Consider the following 19,683-nt stretch of genomic DNA (forward strand, 5'->3'; position numbering starts at 1 on the left):
TCCATGCTGTCCTGGTCACGGCACCATTGTGGAGGAACCAGACAACGAAGAATGGCGACGTGTTAATTACATTAACGCGATGCCTGTCACGTGTGTGTTTCAGACAGTGACCCATCATGAGCTTTGGTGATAACGAGATACCACGCATTATTCCATGGCTAAAATGACCTAGATTCGCTGAAGTAATCAGAAGCGGTATCAGCAAGGTATTTTTAAGCCTTTATTATTTTATTGGGAACACTTTCCAGTGCCTTGACATCTACTCTTCGTCCGAGCTGCCTGTCATATTCCCGTAAGTTGGACATGAGTCATTGAAATAGCCTTCGTGCAGATAAGACTTTGTCAAGATGACACGCTTCAGGAGTCCCTGATGGGCGCTGTTGTGTTGGCAGCTTTGAATAAAACCACAGGGGAGGTCACGTAGAACCCAACCTCCTTTGAAACCAATGTCTTTCGTTGCTCTGCACACCTGGGCAAAATTGATCATAACGTCAAAATCCATTGAAGTCATTCGCAAACACCTTTACTGCGAGCGTCTCTTCCGTGTCGTAGACCAAGATGTAGTAGTAGCTGTTGCCACCTGTCGCAGGTTCCTTCCACTTGTAAATTTCGTGTATCTGATGTACACTTTTGCGGTAGACATGTGAAGCGTCGGGCGCATTCGGGCATGTCTGCGAAAGAAAATCTCCATTTATTACTCGCTTGGCACAAATGAGCCGCAAGACTGACGTAATTGGTCACGCTGTCCATGTCCGACGCGAGGCAAGAAGTATCCCGCCCCATCTTGAGCTCCGTTGATAACGTTGCTTCTATTTGGAACTTGGTTTTAATGGCGCACAGCGACGATGTAAACATCTCCACTTTGCCAGGTGGAATATTTATCTTGGAGCGAACCACTGCAGATCCCACCTGCGATAATTATTTAATACTGGAACTGCGCCGTTGATTCTGACCAAATCACGTAGCTAAGACCACTTTGGACTGCAAGCGACAGACCATAATCGACAATTACGCGGCACTGAATATTTAAAATAATTACATTCTTAAGCGAGTAACTGATTAGTACGCATGATATTACTAGTCTTTGGGTTTAGTTGTGTAATCGTAAGTGTTAGCCATGGCTACCAACTGATGGAAACTGAGCATGTTTCCTACCGGCTTCCATGTTGATATTCGTGGTGCGGACAAGCTGCATTCGAATTTCAAGATTTACAAGGGGACGGAACACAGCTTGACCACAGGATGAACTTGCTAATTGTCACTGAAAGAATTCCCCATCATGCTAGTGGAGCGATAAAATGGCCGCAAACCCTATTTCCATGAGGTTCGTCGATCGCTGTATTTAACTTAAATTAGGTTATAACAACACAAGCTGTCACTTGCATTCAAGTTGACGAAGCGGAGATGTAGTCACGAAGATGGTACCAAAATACGGCATCGAGAGACCGGTACTCGTTACTTGAGTAAGCCATGTCGAAATACTGAAATCTTACTTCATTTTTAATGCAACGGAGTACCGCTACGGTTCCTACACAAAGTAACGCGATACTTTGACCAATAGTTTTGTCGGAAATACGAACAAGACGCAACATCTAAATCTCGCTTGCGTGAATCACATTTTTATAATCGAAAAAATGGTAAGAGACAATTTGGCAGCGAAAAGAAAGCATGTTTTTATGTAGCTCGAACGGCAACACCAGCGGCATGGTGGAGTGGGTTAAGGCCTCCCGCTCGTTGGTGGTAGGCAAGGTCGTGCTGAGGACGGGAGGTGGTGGGTTCGAATCCTACCACCGGCTGCGTTGTCTGATGTTTTCCCTGGGTTTTCCGAACCCCTTCCGGGCAAGTGTTCCCCTGTCATACATGTTATTGCCCCACTCCTTCCTGCTGTCCTCTCTCCATCTGTCCACACCTGTACGTCGCTCGTAACCGCATTTGCTTCGCGGCGCTAACACGAAATCAAACAGAACAACAACTTTATTTGGGTATATAGAGGTTAAGCAAACCTCGAACACTTTGGTTGACCTTTATCAATAGCTGGTTCTCAAAGTTTTCTTACGTCATCCTGACAGACCGAGGTCTCTCCAGCAGCTGAGAGACGCCAATATGACAATTACGTTCGGGTCAAGCTCGCGTATATCCCGCGGAGTCAAATGACCAAGGTATCCTATCCGAAGTTGACAATACCACAGTACGGCTTGCGACACGTTTGTGTGAAATCTCCAGCCTGCGGCGAAGCAGTCCCCTGTAGGCGGTGGGCACTCAGCCCTAGAGTCAATAAATAGGGGTACAGAGTATCGCATTCCTTTTCTGCGCCGGAGACGCCGTCCGGTGTCCTCAATTGGGCCAATCATGTCACGTGGTTTCTTCTTCCAAGAAGGCGCCGTCTATGTTGGGTCCCCTCCATCCAAAACCGGTTTCGTCGGTTGCTACCTGGCTCGACACCGCGCAGTTCTCCGGTGGAGAAAGAGGAGATTTGCTCCTTTTCCTAAGCGACGCAGCCGCGCCGGACCCAAGATGACGGTCTCGCTCGCGGGCGTGGCTCAGTGTGGCTACTCTGCTCCCCATTTAGGGACTCTACTCAGCCCTACCAAGCTCCCACAGCTCCCCATAGAGCCCATAGTTTGAGATAATTCAGGCAACACTGGACATGCAACCAATGAAAATGAACTATGATGCCTACCTTTCGGCCAATCAGGAGTCTCTCAGTTTGGCTCGCCTTTCGGCCCGGTACTGGCTACCATCGGCTTTTACTTTTACTGGTTTTCATGCCCGACGCTTGTTATTCCGTATTCCAGAACAACTAGGCAAATTTTTGACAAAATAAACATTTATTTGAAACGTCGTACTGATTCAATAGTCTGACACAAATATTCACCGTGCCTGCAGAGTCCAAATCGTTGCGTTCGTTGACCAAGTTCGAACTCGAAAAACACACACTCTACTCCCAGAAGTGAGCGACGCTCACACGAGTGCACACGATTTCACGGTGATGATCTCCTTTCGTTGGTTGCAGTGCGAAGGTTTCAACGAAGCGGGCAATGCTTGTCGCACGGACACCGAATCCTGTCTCCGTTGTGACTGCATTTGAAAATGCGACGGCGCTCACAAGTGTTCCTCAGGCGTGAGCTCACCACTGCATTCCAGTTCTGACCTCGAGAGACTGTTCGTACGTAGGATACTTGTGTCGGGAAACATCACAACACGCGCTGAGTCACTTTGACACACGAACAAATTTAGGACTTCTCTTTGAACAATGCCATCATACCGTGGTGTCAACTGACATCGTCGAGACGCGAGACGCCGCTGCCGCTTCTCTCCCTTCTCTTCTTGTAACTGCCCGCCAGACAGGCAGCCCGCGAAAGAATGCTCTTTTGAAACTTTGCCAACCAATAGCGGAGAGCGCAATGTCCTTCGGCCAATGGGTATCAACTATGATGCCTGACGGAGTAATACCAGTCCTCCTCAGGTAACCGAGGATGCGGCTGTAGAGTATGTACCACTGCGCCAATCTACAACGTTGCAAGCTCATTGGCCCAGACTGCGTGCGCGCTCCGATTGGTCGACAACGATTTGAAATCGCATTTTGTACGCGCGCATGTGTGTGCAGCGTCCCGGCGGCCGTTTCAGCAGTTTCAGCATAGTTTCGAAATAGCTCGCATCGGTCGGCACGGCGTCCGTCCTCTTGTGTTCCGTGTTTCGGTGATGTCAATCGGCAGAACAGTTTGTGATTCTACGCGTGTTGTGCTGTTCCTGGACACGACTATTATCCCACGTACAGTCTATCAACTACGGAACTGGAATGCTTCGTGGGCTGGTGCGGTTGGAGCGGGCACCGTCGGATTTTGAGGCCTGACAACAAAGACAGGATTACGACTACGTGCCACACAAGAGCCGTTTCTGCTCTGCAAACAACGAAAGAAGATGCTCATCATAAAATCGGCCGGCAAGGCGTCCTCTTTGTGTTCCGTGTTTCGGTGATGTCAATCGGCAGAACAGTTTGTAGAAGTGTCGCTGGTTTATTCATGCGTCGATGTGATTCAACGTGTGTTGTGTTGTTCCTGGACACTATTATCCCACGAACAGTCTATCAACTCCGGAACTGGAATGCTTCGTGAGTTGGGGCGGTTGGAGTGTGAAGAACAAGCGCGGGCCCCGTCGGATTTCGAGAGCTGTGTTCGTTTTGCTTCAAGGTCGAACTTAGTTACAGTGCGTCAGCAACACAGTGGACTTTGTATTCACAGTGCATCCATGTATCAGATCTTTGAATCAGTGCTTTGTGTCAAATAAATATTTCTTTTAGCCAAAAGAAGCTTCAGTTATTTTGAATATCGGGTAACTGCAGTAGGCGTGAAATCCGGTAGAAGTCGATGGTAGCCAGAACCGGTCGAAAGGTCAGCCAAAGTTAAGGCTCCTGATTGGCCGACTGCCATTGCATAATTTCTACAACGTTGCACTCTCATTGGTCGTGTGCCCAGTGTTGTGTGAATTATCTCAAACTATGGGCTCTATGGGGAGCTGTTGGAGCCTGGTAATACCACGTGTTTATGACGTGCAAACATTTTTTTAGAGCCGCGAAGAGGGGGAGCTGTGGGCCCTACCTGTCGGGCGAGATAATCGTCGGATACCGGGACGTCGTCTGCTAGCGAGGGGGTGAGAGAGAGGGATAGAGCCTACCCAAGGAGATTGTATTGGTATCCCAAGCAGCACGCCAATATTGGACCAATATGGGGAGCGCAACCAGGCTCCATATTGGACCAATATGGCAGTGGAGTGCAGCTGTAGCTTCCACAGTTTCGCCACGAAAACCACCGCCCCCCTTGACCACGTGATCATCAGTAACGAATCACGACAAAGTAGCCGGAAAACGGCGCCAAAAAGCGCGCGCTGGCTGATTGAACTGCGCATGTGCGCTGCGTGCCCTCTCCACACCCTCTCACTCGAATTATCTCCCCCCCCCCGTTCCGAGCGCTTCGCCAGGCCATCTGCTAATATTACCGGGAAGCAGAAAATGAAAATCCAGAAGACGAAGGAATTCACATGTACAAATTTATTGACACGGTAAACATATAAACAAGAAGCAACATTTGAATGCAAGTAAAACTACACGATTATTACAGAATACTGCAGAATAAATAAAGAATAAATAGTGCCGAGCAACAGAAAGCGTGACTATTAAGGGAACCTATTCGGTTTGGAGAAAGTAGATATTATTATACACATATATAGCACGTGATGAGTCGCAGAAGCCATCCGCTTCATCCCAGCACAACTGTCGAATTTTCTGGTGACAGGGGCACATGCTCGCGGATCGCAGGGCCACGAACAGCTGTCAGTGTCTGAATGAAAAAAAAAAAAGGAACCTGTTAACGGCATGGTAAACCCGAGCACAGGCAACGTTACTTGGCTGAATACGCTATGTAAGACATGCTATCGTTACGCGCCTAATGTCGACTAATGACAAAATTCGAGGAGCCCTGCGTACGCGATGCACGCTGTTTTCCTTTTCATGCACACCAGTGTATTAAACATCAGACACATTCAAATAGCGGAACAAAACGCAACAAGTAACGCCACGCAGAATCATCAACCAGATCATGACTGATAACCGGCAGAAAGTGATGTAATACGGGACAAGGCGTACCTCCATGCACACAATTAAGCGACAGTATTAAAAGTCTGATCACTGACATGCATCATACGTTTGTCTGCTTACCTTTCATTCAGGCGTTCGTCCATGGCTCGAACATCTTCGAAATCCACGAAACGAACTCACCGTCTGCTCACATACGTAGACGCCAGCTACACAACGGTCAGACGGGTCGGCGCCTCGGAGAAACGAACGCGGGCGAATCCACCGGTTAAATGAGCCTCAGCCAATCATGATCGAGAAAGGTCACGTGGGGAACCGGAGCCAATGGAAAGTAAATAGCCGGAATTTGGCGGGAAATGCCAGCGGCGACACTATTGTCGCGGCGGCGAAACCCGCTTACTGTGCCTCCTCTGCAATATGGGCTGCCCATATTGGCAAGCCCATTTTGCGCCAATATTTCTGTGATAACACCAACGGGGAGTCCGTGTAATAATAAAGCATTATGCTGTATAATATTCACCACTGATATTACTTTTGTCTGATTTTTGCTTTTTTATTTCTGCAGATCTAATTCATCCACGTTCACATCACTAAAAAAAAAACAAAGAAAGGAAAGAAACACGGCATTGAACAAACAAACAAACAAAAAACGAAGAACAGGCGCTACGCCCGCCTTGCTGAAGGACACAAGCAGTCCCACAGAACTGCCAATGCCAAAGATCCCTCAGAAGCCTTCATTGGGATCGCAATATTCTGTGGACTAGTGATGTGTCGTTCGCGAATGAACAGTTCGGAATGAACGAATCCCGGGCACAAACTGAATGAACTCATTCACTATTGTCAATCGTACTCGTTCACCAGTTCGCTTAGACGTCCCCGTTTTGTCAGGTTCCGCGTTCCGCTGCGTTCGCTTCGCAGTTTCTCGTTTCTCCACTCTCCTCCAGTCGATGGTGCGCGTGTCGCCATCTATGTTCGCCGCTGTAAAGCAGTGTTGAACGCATGCGCAGTAGTTAGCCAGGCGAAGCTCAGCGCGCGTGGCCCGTGGCCCTATCTGATGTGCTCGAACAAATCAGTGAACATAAAGGGACTCGTTCGAAAGATTCGTTCGCGAATCATTGACGCCAGTGGGTCATGTGACCCTTATCATTACTAGTTTTTTATGCGGAGCCTCTACCGTAGCCACTGAGGCGCCAAATTCGAAGTAGGCAGGCACCAGGGGACTGGTTTAAGATTTCTAAGTACTGATCATTACTAAATACGTACATGAAAAACATGTCCGCCATCTCACATACTAGCCAGAAAGGCCCTTTTCCGGTATGCATGACAAATAACTTGGACTTATCGAGTGCAGATCACCACCAGCGATACGTATAGCGAGCCGATCATTAACAAAAAATCAGAAAACACATTTTTGATTCTGAATACTTCCACCCATACGACGTCCGCCACAAAGCTCGATATCGACGCGCCGTAGTGAACCAACGCTAAGATTCCAAAGGAGACCAGCAAGAACAACGCAGCGAGTCGCGGAGAACGCAGACGCGCCGTAGTGAACCAACGCCAAGATTCCAAAGGAGACCAGCAAGAACAACGCCACAACGCAGCGAGTCGCGGAGAACCGAAGAACCAGTGCGCCGTTTGAGAGCAAACGATCAGTGTTGCCAACATTCTAGACGAATGATCCGCCAAAGTAGCCAATCGATTCCGCCAGAATCCGTTAAATTTTGCGAAGAAGCCGCTAAAATCCGCTTAACGCTGAAAAGTGCATGAACACGTTGAGATCTATGTATATTTCACCTCTGTTTATGATGTTCGGGATCGTGTTTCGCATTCTCGTTCATTTCTTCTTCGTCGTACCGGGGGGGGCGTACTCGAAGCAGCTCTTCGCGTGCCATCTCAAGCCCGTGTCTTGACCATGTCCGGCTTCATTTTATTGCGCAACTTGTCCTTTATCAAGTTCAGCTAGCTGAAGGCGCGATGAAGATCATCCTTGAAGTGCCTATAAAGCACGTTCTTCAAGGTAGCTGAACATTTGGAGCGATACATCTTTTATTCCTTTGTCTGGAATTTTCGCACTGTCCGGGAAAGACTTGTAAAGTTCCCCGACATGATCGGCGGTCAGCACTGAACTGTGTTCAGCAATAAAAAACTCTGTCCCGCCTTCAGCCTCATGCGCTGGATCGACTTTCCCCGGGGCGATGCGAACTTTCTGTTGACCGGACGTGAAATGACTGCTTCGTACCCAGCACAGACTCACACCAGCACTACACCGAAGAACTAGAACCAGCAATATACCGTTTCGTCCAATCTGCCGTCGTTCTGAACGGTTCCTTAGCACAGGGTCCCGAAGCCATTCCTTGCAAAGCTTTTGTTTGTAACTCACTTTTGGCATTTCAACAAACTAGAAGAGTGCCATAGACGCTAGTGAAGAAGAGAAACGAAGCCACCTCGCATTGGGAACAGCAATCGGCAGACTTTGTGGGCTACCACAAGAGGGAGCAAGATGTCCATACAAACTTCAATTCGTGTTCTGGTGCAAAATCTTGGGTTATGTGTCATCATTTCCCCTAGTCAACAATGCTGTGCTGGGTGAGAGCAGCATTTAAGGCCTTAGTAGTTAGGGCCTTAATTTCACGCCCTAAGGACAGAGCAAAGTCGCTTCTGTCCGGCGCGACATTACGGCCCTAACATATAAGACATTAAATGTTGTCATCTGACCGAGGTATTGGTGGTGTGTTCTCCAAAACAGATCAAAAAGGTTCTACCACAAAGGAAAGAGAGCGAATCGAAAGTGAGCTTTTTGCGCGCAAACAGCCGTCAGATACCAAATTTCAGGTGACTGGTTTCGGTTCGGAAGTTAGCATACTGTAGGGAATAAATTGATTTTTCGGGCTTTTTAGCCAAAATGCGGCGAAAGTCTGAATCCGCTAGAATCCCCTAAATTCATCCAGGACCCCGTCAGAAATTCCGCTAGCCGCTAAAGACATTTTTTCCCCGCTAGATGCAAGTCGAATCCGCCAGATCTGGCGGGAAATCCGCTAAATTGGCAACACTGCAAACGATGCGAACGATTCCGTTGCTCTTCGATTCAGCTCGCGAGTGAACGGTTCTCTCCTCGACAACAGACAGAGGGCGCAGACAAGCTGGTTCTCTCCTCGTTCTCCTATTCCTTCGATTCAGTTGAGTTCTCTATCGTTCTTCGATCCCCGGCTTTGCGACTCGCCTTCAGTGCTCTCCGATTCATCCCAGATCGTGGGGCTTGGCCAATCACGAACCGGTAAGCTCTCAGTGTGGCCAATCGAGCTCGTGGCCTGTCATATTCAAGCTTCAGAGCAATGCCGACAGATGGCGCCCGCACCGGAATAGTTGAGTGTTGATTCATTCGACAACCGGGAACGGCGGAAACACTACCTCGAGCGGGAAGTAAGCTCAATCGTGGGTGGCTTTCGATTCTTTCTAACAGGTCGCAGTGAGTCTCGCTGTTTCCCGTAGACTAAGTTCATTCTTTTGGAAAGAAAAGTGCTGCACAGGTCCATCACCAGTTCTTAAATACATGAGAGGTCCATGGCGAGAAGATTGTGAGAGGGTTGCACTGCTTGAACTAGTTCAGGGCCAGGGTGCAGGCGAAAAGAATGGACCTACTATGAAGGGGACCAAAAAGTAACTATGAAAGTGAATTTGCGTGATCAAAGAAAGCCCTGCCGAGAGGCGGAAGCAAGCGGAAAGTGGACTGAAGAAAATGTAAACTACGAGAGAATTACAGTGCGGCAGAATGAATTGTTTATTTTCTTCATGACAGCGAAATACGGTCACATAAACATGCATTCGCTTATCGCAACATATGACCAATATAGCCGGCAGGTGACTGTCAGATTTAACGCGGTAATGTCATGGAACATCATGGAACACACTCGCCCACAAAACAGAACTCTTACTCAGTTACTGTCTACAACCTAAAACCCTGCACATAAGTAGATGCCGGTTCGCCGTTGAGATCGGTCACGTGATGTTATGACGTCACGGAAAGATGAACGAAAGAACGAACCTTTTGAACGGTTCAGGGAACCAAACTGAACTGTACGAACGAGTTCACCAAAGTGAACTGGATTGCCCATCACTACTGTGGACTAACAATTTCCAACCCGCTCCGAGAATACAAAGCAGCGAAACACTTTCGTGGCGGTGACGGACACACGCCAGAGCAATTTACACTGCTTGCAGCAACTTGAAATCACCTAACTTTACAGAATAGCCATCCCTTCCTATCAAACATTGTGTTTTTTACTTGACCTGCCGCAATTTCGTTATCGTTACAGCACCCAGCGACATTTTAGCCCTATGAAACGTCCGTTCGGGCTGTCGCGCATGCGCATTAGTTGTAGGACGCGTGATTACGCTCAAACAACTCGCTTGCTCTCAGTCGGCTCGACCGATTGGCATTGGCATCGCGAAGGAAGATGGCGGCGACGTGGAATGTTGAGGTGTCAAATTCTAGCGAACTTTACGTTGGGAATGCCAAGTACGTTGACTGTTTCGAACAATGTGTATCATCTGCGGGAAGTTGTTGAATGTAACGATGTAGTGAATTGGGTATTTCACACGCTTCAACGTTCAATCTTGCCGTGCTGCTTGGGCATTTGTGCAACACGGCTACGTACCCTTTTCAGTCAATATGGGGTGTACGCGTGCAATATGGGGCCAATATTCCCAAGATTTTCCCAATATTGGCACAAAGTGGGCAATATGGGACCCGTTTCGCCAAGATTTTCCCCATATTGGCTGAAACTGGGCAATATGGGGCCCATATTGCCCATTTTCAGCCAATATGGGGAAAATCTTGGCGAAACGGGTCCCATATTGGACCCGTATCGCCAATGACCAGCCAATATGGGTCAAATATTGTGTGCTGCTTGGGATAGTTCCTTCGCGTGCGACACGGCCGATAGGGCACCGCTCAGCCACAGGATGGAGATTTCAGAGAAGCGTGTTGGCGATCAGTACATGTGAACATGACTCGGCGCGACACAACGGCCTAACAGTAAAATCCAAAGCACGCTGTCAAGGACTTGACAGCAGTTCGTTCACCTCAACTCTTTCGATGACACCAGCGTGGTGATTTCATCCAGGCTCGAAGAAAAAAAAAAGAATGTGTTTGTATAATTCCCATTTCGGGCACATAGACGCGTCCGCAGGCTTCTTGGTGAGCGCCAGGCCGACGAGCGGAAATCGGGAAGACTAAGAAATACGGTCAGTGAATAAAGAATGAGCAATGAAAAGTATCGGTATCCAAGGCTATACGGAGCTCGCGTTGCCATACATTTACAAAGGAAACATGTTTCCAGTACCGATTTAAAAAGTATCGCGATCCGCACTTTGATACCGAACAAAGTATCGATTACGCTAATGGCGTTACGTACAACACTGCGAGGCTCACTCGGGATCCTGGAGTCGTCCGAGGACGGGGGCGCGGGTAAAAGCTCACGGGACATAAGCTTACCGGACAAAAGTTCACCGAGTGCGGACAAAAGCTCGTCGCTTTATTTGCCTCTTCTTTGTTTCGGAGCCTCGTGGACGACATTTTCTCAACTGCGGTCTATTGCGGGTTTAAATTTTGGTGACGGCATTGCTGGTTCGTCATCTCTACCCGCAAATGACTGCTCATTTTATGTTGAAATCGAAGTAGCCCGTTTTTCGCTAAGTCTAAGTTGAATTGAGCACTTGTAAAACAGCGTTCGACCATACTCAGTGAAAACTGTGCTTCGACACATTTAATTGCTCCTCTATCGTGATCCGGAAGCAGTCTCTGGAAATTGTGACCTTGATGCCTGTGATTAAACTGTGGTCCATTCACTTGTAAATCTTGAAAATCAATGGAAGCTGGAGACGTCTAGTATAGGACATTGATGGCACTCACAATGGACGACTGGTGGGTTCCTAATTGGAAACTCCAAGGTGCTGGCCCGTTGGCGACACACTGAATAGGCGGCCGGTACGATGTTTGGTATACCAGTACGTCGACCAAAGCTTGGCTGAAATAGGCAACGTTTTACTATTACTCTCACTCTACTGGCTCTTCGTGCCACTGAGCAAAGAGGCAATCTAACTGGTGTAACCAGCTTGCAGGTCATGCTTCCTTAAGTATGTGGAGAAGACACAAAGCAAGACACATGAAAGAACGAACGTTTCGTGGGGTGACGTTCGTGACGTGGGGAACGTTCGTGGGGTGACGACCCTTCCTCTCTTATTCTCGCAGTCAAGGAAATGTTACCTACAAGTTCAGGTACCGTTCGTGGTACCTACACCTATGCCTTTCCATCACAGTTGGGCTACACAAAGCCAACTACGGAGCAACATTGCAATGACGAACCTGAAAAGGTCTCGAACATATGTGACAAACATGTTTATAGGGTCATTTGACACAGTTATCAAGACCGTGATTCCAGCGAAGGCGTACACGTAGACTGATGAATCAAACCTTGCGTGCTTGTACGACAAGATTTCCTGAAAGTATTTACAGAAACTAAATATTTTCAAAGCGTCAATAGCAATAAAGCTTACTCGCATGAAAGATACGATATCAAGTGGATCGGTGTCGTCTCCATACAGCCCGTCGAGGGCGCCGTAGAACATCACGTGATGGTGCCACAGATCATCTAAGAGGCTCAGCACCTTCTGCCGAACATCAGGGCGTCGCGGGGTGCTGCGTATGAAGTTTTCCTAACAAACAGCGTTCCAGACGGGTATAAATCCAACGAACAGGTAGGGAAATATGAATGGAATTGCCTCAGGACGAGAGGCGTCGATATTTCGAGCAGAGACTTTTTTTCTGGGCACCGTCCTCATCATAGGCATGGTATTTAAAGGGTTAGGTGTGACGTGTTAAAGGGTCATGGGAATTCTGGGTAAACAGGCCAGGGGAAAGAGAGGGTCCGTTCAGGCTTTTACGGCCAAAGTGAATGGCCGCTTTGTTAGAGTGTGGAGAGAAGTATGTGAATGAAGTTCACATAATCCCCTCCACATTCTAACAAAATGCCCATTGACTTCGGCCGTAAAAGCCTGAACGGACGCTTTCTTCCCCCAAAGTTGCTGACCCACAATTCGCATAAACCTTTAACACATCATACCTAACCCTTTAAATATCATACTTATGATGAGGACGGTGCCCAGAAGAACAACAGTCTCTATTTGAAATATCGGCGGCTCTCGTTCTGAGACATTCCCTTCAAACAGCGTTCCAGTTCCTTAATCTACTCTATAGTAGTATTACAAACTTACGAATGATCGAAGTTTATTCCGCATTTAGTATGTGTTGACGACTGCGCGTAAAGCTTGAGTTGCGACAAATGAGTGTTGCCGTTCGTGTCATTCGAGCTGTCGATGTCCTGAAGTTGAATGTCCAAGAGCAACACGTCGCAGAGACCGTCCGTTGGATGTGTTCGTAGATCGCCCACGTCCATGCTCTTGGTCGTACAGAACAGTGGACGAGGCATGAGACCTAAGCGACAATTCGAGGTAAGTTTTTATCAATCAAGCTCTTCATTAATTCAAAATATCCACGTTTTGGGGACCACTTTTTCCAGCAATTTGTTTCCATATTTCGAGGCAATTCTCGGTCTCATAGAAAGAGTTGACCGAAAACAACATATATTTAGCGAAACTATTTTCATGAACCCTCTGTAACTGTAACGAAAGGTAATGCTATGACGGTGAATGGTTGAACGGTTGTGAATGTTGCTCCTTTCAGCTCTGTAACACCTTTTCATGCTACTAAATTATGACGCACTGTCTTACACAGTACCCGCTTTGTTGAGTGCGCCGTTGGAAGTGTGTATTATAGTCCTTTTTCTTTTGGCTTTTGCTGCGTAGTACTGTCGGGCAGATGCCTAAACAATAGGCTTTTAGAGCATAAAAGGAATGCTGACAGCGTTTCAGGGCATTCGGAATTGGTTGAACACTTGAATGAATGTAGCAATTGTATCCCGCTATTCGAAGAGACCGTTGTTTTGGAAAACGTGCGTGACCTGATTGGGCGACCTTTAGATGAGTTCAAGGAGATTAAGTCGAGGGGCAACTGTGTTAGCATTCCCTCTGTTTCCCTCCTTCCACCCATCCGGCGGTTATTGGAAGTTTAGGCATCTGTGTCATTACATTGGTATGCTGTGTTTGGGAATGTGTTGGGTACGTTCCTTTTCGCTCCTTGTCTGACGTTTTTCGTCATTTTACAATGTACCAGCTCGACTGCTAAGTTGCACTTCTACCGGTCATAACGTATACTTTCATACGACAACTACGACGAAGAACTTTTGTATGACGACGACTCACGCGGCTTATCTGTGGTCGTCGTAGTTGTTGTTGTTGTTGTCGTCGTCGTAGTTGTAGTCGTCGTTGTCGTCGTAGTTGTTGTTGTCGTCGTCGTCGTAGTTGTAGTGGGGGCGTTTGTTCCGGTAGTAGTAGTCTCACTTGTAATTTTCTGTGGCGCTTCTTTTGTAGTAACGCCACTGGTGGTAGGACCTTCAAAGACACATCATTGATTGAGGCTGATGTAATATTGGCTCACCCTCAGGCCGCTGACCGTGCGTAGAAGCGTTGGTAGAAATGTCTTTGTCGACAGCGCTAGGTACTGTAAGGAGGTCGATTAGTAGAACCTACAACTTAGCTTACGCCGTAACTCACATTCCGCTGTGTTACGTGCCAGTGCTCCAGTCGCCGCCAGGCACACAATGACAACGAATAATGTAACTGCCAGCACGATCGCCAAAACCGCGCCATTGCTCCATCCTCGTCTGCAAAGAGATTTCAACCGTTATATCGTACCATGAACGCCTGGGTACGACACCCAGTTATGCCATGCAAAAACAACGGACACAGCCATTCATCGTGTAATGGAAAAGATAAGTGTAGTGTCGGGTGTCTGAGATAAGAATGTGTCTGTAATAAGAGACCATTGGTAACGGCTATTTAAGACTCTGATGACAGCTTACGGTTCTTCTGAAACAGGAACCCTTCATTTATTGCACGTTGACACCAGTAGTATTATTGCTTACCTTGCTGCTGAGCTTTCATTTCTAAAAGTATGTGGAGAAATTGTAATCGATGTCAAATATATTCTGTAACTCACCAAGCGGCATGTCGACTGGTCCTGGAAGAAATGTCGATTGAGATATTTCGTAATGTCAAAACGCGGGAGTCTCTAGCTGTTATTGGGAGACTATTGACCCATCCCATTGGCAGAGCTGGGTCAAATTTTTGCCCCGAGAAGGGACAAAAGCTGTTCCATTGGCAGAATCGTGTCAGACGGCGAATGTTCCATTGGCGGAGCAAGAGCGAAACGTTTGCTCGAAAGAGCAATAGTTTTTGACCCACGTGACCAAAGCTAACCCGGGAGAGCACACCCTAAAAACAGAGCTTCACCGCATAGCACGCTGTGCGCCAACCATTGCCACAAATGATAGGGTTACCGCTTCTCATTCGAGGAGAGAGGGGGGTACGCCTTTTTGTGGCAATTTGGATATATGGTAATTGCGACAAAAAGGCGTACGCCTCCGTCTCTCCTCGAATCAAAAGCGATAACCCTATCATTCGCGCCAATGATTGGCGCACGACGTGCTATGCGGTGAAGTTCTGTTTTTAGAGTGCACGGGCTCACGCGCTATGCGCTGCGCGTGCTTCGTACCTTGAACGATTGTTAGCATTCCATCGACGAAGCAAACCCGTGTGACCCCGCCGGGAACATGCACTCAAACCCCACCCAGCGCGGGGCAAAATCTGCTATCCCAATGGAGTACGCCATATTTTTGCCGTGCACGAGGGAAATGTTTTATTCTCCGTTATCACTTTCCTTGCCTTTAGTTGACGTATTCTAACTAATTTGCAGAACACCAATAATATTTCATGAGCGTTAGATGAGGATTTAAAGGCCACTAATCTAGAGAACAATGAATACGAGGAGCGTACCTAAAGGTGGTTGCTGGGGATTTACTTCTGCAGCTGGTTGAGATGAAAGCACATTAGAAAAACGCATATGAAATTCACAAAAGTAACGAACATACCTACAGGCGCAGGGCCTTGCGCAACTGAAAAGGGAGGGCATCAGATAGACAGAGACAGGTCCGTTTGGTCATGTCCTTTTACAAATTTACATGCGATAAAAGACTTCGTAGCATTCATGCACACTGAACAAAGCGTGATAAGGATTTTTCAACAACTTCCGCAAACACTGACTGAGTTTTCGTTTTCTTTTTTTTAATGCGAATCTTCCTGCGGATTTAAGTGCGTATTGACAAAAAAATGCTGGCCGATAATCTCCCTATGTCCCTATCTCCCTAAGTCTCTTAGCCACATGTTTGGAAACAAAAACTTGCAGCAGAAATCACTGTGCGGATTGTCATTGGAATGCGGTAGCGTATGAGATCCTCTCATTCCCCGACGATGGACAAGCAGAGGCCTGTGCAAACTGAGCTTGCTGACGTACTTGACAAACACGAGCTTTTCAATGCACCTGAGGAAGACAACCTATTAACGCTTCCCCTAAAGGTTGTGGAAATTTTATCATCCCTGGCTAGATGTAAATCCTAGACTTCATGATGCCCGCGAGCCATTTGTTCCGCTGTTTCTTAAGGTCCGTATTGAAGTCTCCCATGACAGCCATGGACATATTTTGTTCTTTCAAGTTTGCATTGCAAACTGTAGGATGAGACAAGCGCAATGCTTGCCTTTTGTACGATGGTGTTGCTGGCAGAGTGGTTGAAGACTGGCTACAGGGAACCTCTGCATCTTGGTTTTAGAGGACCCCGCTTTAATGTATACCAGCACAAGAAAGGTGGGCGCATCATTGTAATCCACTTCTACGACGCATGGGCGGGGTAACCTCGCTAAGCATCCTAGCGGTTACGTGGTACAGGGTGAAAGCTACTGAATGACAGTGTGCTTTCTGTGGTAGGTCTGCACGGCTACCCGTTCCCCAGAGCAAGATGGACTGCACTCCGCTTCCCCTCCGGGACCACCGCGAACCTTTCCCATCTCATTTTAACCATTCTCTCTTCCCCTCTCCTGTGCACCGAGCTGCCACCCTCCAGCAGACTGACCGCACCTTCCCTATCATCCCCCTCATCCCGGTTTACCACGCATATACGTTACCAACATCGTCTGCAGTGACTGGGGCGTGCAGTTTCATTATTTCTTGAGTGGATGGCGGCACCGACACTTCGGCTTTTTCTTTTTGCATGAGAAACGCATCACAAGCCTTCCATGTTCGCGGTAGGTTGGTTCATGTCACCGAGGGGGCTGGGACGTTGCCCATGTCCCGTATCGGGTCTGTCGCAACGTCGGACCCTATGGCCTTATTGTCGTTCTGACTGCCCCTCTGTACAATATTTTCGGAAATTGCGAGAGTATAGAAGATAGCACCGTAGATGAAGTGTGTAGATGGAGTCATTCGTCGTTTTCGCTAGGCATTGTCGTCCGCTTAGATGGTCGCATTTTACACAAATGCGCTTCGCGTTGCTCCGAGTCGCCCTCGCAAGCTGTTCTCGGAGCGCCTCGACGCGCATACGCAACCGCGACAACTGCTTGCAACGGCGTGGCGCCGTGTCTTGTACGGTGTGACATCTGAAGCTCGCTTCCTCTCACGCGGTGAACTGCTTGGAACTGCATGCCATAGTGGACCACGCTCACGCGGGCAACATCACAACTATCACACGGGAGAGCATTTGTCCTTGGCTTTGCTTGGGTCACAGGGAGCTATGGCTACATTTGTATGTATGTATGGCTACATGGCTTTAGGCCTCATGTCAGATTTTCTCTTCAGTAGGAAAGGAAGATTTGAATGGCTTCGAAATGGAAGAGGATTATCAGTGACGAAACCAAGATAACAAGAATGGGCGCGCTGTCTCGGACCACCTTTGGTCGCCCATCTGCGCTCATCTATCGCGAAGTGACGCAGCAGAGTATTCTCCCCGTCCGGAAAGATAAAAATGTGCTAGGTACGTGCTGGAAATACTAAGAGCATTTCAATTCAGGAAAGGTCCTTTTCCAGCGTGTGGCCACTGCGGGGATCGTCCTATCATTATTGCGGATGGGGCTGCTTGTACTGGTTGTACCGGTACTGGCAGGAAGCGCAACATGCTTGAAGAATAAAATGAGTGAGAAAGAACGACACTGAATGAGACACTTGAGCAATGTTTTAATACGGGAACCTCTAGGTTCATTCACAGTGTGCCCTTAACCACTCCGTAAAGGAAGGAGCCTCATTATAGTCATCCTATATGGTGACTATAATGAGGGTCCTGATGATATCAGTCACAGCATGTATGCTGTTTACCATGAATTTCTGTTACATCAAAAGGACTGTCTCGGACCATAAAGAATGAGCACTCGAGGACTAGTGATCTAGTACACCCTGCAACCCCAGCACCCCTGCCCCCGAATGTTTGGCCACACCCCCTAACGTTTTACCTATGCACCCCTACAAGTGGCAACCTTGGTACCCCCTCCCCCAATCGCGGGTGCAAACCCAGCCGAGGACGGTGGGAACTTGTTGGAACGGTACAAGTTGTTCAGGCACGCCGTCATCCGCGAGGGACGTTAAATGTGGTGTGCCGTGTGTCGAGATTTCGGCACACTTAACCCTCAGGTGGGCAAACTTAATCCACAGACCCGACCACTGTGGTGTCGCTCATGATCACAGTTGTCTCGTGAAATAAAGTCCTGAATTACTATCCCCCAATTTTTTGCAACACCCCCACATGTTTGGGAGTATGGGGAAACCACTGTCAGGGACGGTAAGCACACAACGCAAGTGTAAGAAAAATACATATACGCAGAGATGAAGGCTTGGGGGGATGTGTCGCCTTGTCTTAATCCTTCACAATTATCTTCCTGAGTTTCTTCACTTCCTCGTCGTCATGTGCAGTAGCTGCCCCGTGTTGGAAAACATCCAGCTCAGCTTCAACCTTCATCAGCCGCAACAAAAACGTAGTATCATTTCATGCGTGCTTGCTTCGAATAATAATATGCACTGAGACCGCGCACATGCGCTTTAGGTTTCAATCAGGTTCGGTCACAGGCCGCACATGTGGGCTATACTTTTTTCTAATTCGGTGTTAGCGCCGCGAAGCAACTGTGGCTGGTGGGTTATAGGACCCTCACGTAGAAAAAAAAAACAACTTCGTTTTACGATCATTACCGGGGAGTTTCTTGACCAGGAGTGATACTCAACCCCACATATGTAGAAAAGTTCGTTCTGCATCCACGGAAGCATAGATCAGTTTCGAATAGGGTAATGGTCCTCAATGAGCAGTGGCACACAAGGTAGACACTCAACCCACAGTATATACCCAATACCGCCAGATAGATAACGATGCTGGGTTTACGTCTGTCGCGAGACACACAAGAGGTGGCTGTGCAACCGCATTCGAAAGTGGTGACCAAACCAAGTGTGGAGTGACCGGCCGCGATAGTATGGTGAACTAGAAGGACTGGTGCACTGATCGGCCGCTGTCGCGTGTAGCCGCCGATGTACCGGGCGATATATGGCGCCAACTATATGTCGCCAATACCCAATCGGATCCCCACTGATAGGATCTCACGGAATTATGCATCACGTGAGGTACCCTGTGTTAGTAACCGCGTTACACACGTTTTCTTCTTCTCGCACACTGGCTGGTGCACCAAGAGCGTCACTCAGAGCAACAATCGAACTACCTGCCTAGAAATGCTGTCAACGCCAGCGGGTAGATCTCGGGCGCGCTCGCGCGCTGGGTTACCTCGATGAAACTAGCTAATATGTGAAGATCGGGATGTGACTCTGGGGTTATTGCCTTGTGTGCTGTACTGCACTAAACATGGTGTGGCACAGCCATATGTGTGAAAAGAAAACGAATTGATATCCCACTTTGCTTTTCATGCATGATAACGCTGCTGTTACATTTCAATGAATGGCTCTGGGCGGACATGTAACTTTGCAGATTTTGATATTGAAATGTAATGTTCAATGTTACCAATCCAAAATATTGCTACGTTTAAGACTTCCATTCCTATACGAATATGCTGAGATATGTGGGTCAAGTTCCAGTCCTACAGAACACGTCAAGCAA

General features: G+C 47.9%; 1 protein-coding gene across 4 annotated transcripts in view; it reads right to left on the bottom strand.

Moving 5' to 3' along the window:
- Nucleotides 1-201: 201 nt before the first annotated feature.
- The window catches only part of LOC135400949 (uncharacterized), a 42,286-nt gene continuing 22,804 nt past the window's right edge, over nt 202-19,683 (bottom strand). For 2 of the 4 annotated variants that reach the window (XM_064633003.1, XM_064633012.1), the window contains exons 8-14: nt 15,640-15,663; nt 15,545-15,577; nt 14,709-14,729; nt 14,635-14,655; nt 14,264-14,578; nt 14,163-14,210; nt 13,917-14,101 (exon numbers count right to left, since the gene is read on the bottom strand). In XM_064633003.1, coding sequence (XP_064489073.1) covers nt 14,568-14,578; nt 14,635-14,655; nt 14,709-14,729; nt 15,545-15,577; nt 15,640-15,663 — 110 coding nt within the window. In that variant the 3' untranslated portion in view covers nt 13,917-14,101; nt 14,163-14,210; nt 14,264-14,567. Of the gene's footprint in view, nt 470-521; nt 672-729; nt 910-11,504; nt 11,620-11,957; nt 12,092-12,148; nt 12,308-12,865; nt 13,086-13,912; nt 14,102-14,162; nt 14,211-14,263; nt 14,579-14,634; nt 14,656-14,708; nt 14,730-15,544; nt 15,578-15,639; nt 15,664-19,683 lie in introns of those variants that run through there. The other 2 variants (XM_064632985.1, XM_064632994.1) reach the window with 2 other exon arrangements.

The sequence above is a fragment of the Ornithodoros turicata genome, chromosome 1, assembly GCF_037126465.1.
Source record: "Ornithodoros turicata isolate Travis chromosome 1, ASM3712646v1, whole genome shotgun sequence".
NCBI lineage: Eukaryota > Metazoa > Arthropoda > Arachnida > Ixodida > Argasidae > Ornithodoros > Ornithodoros turicata.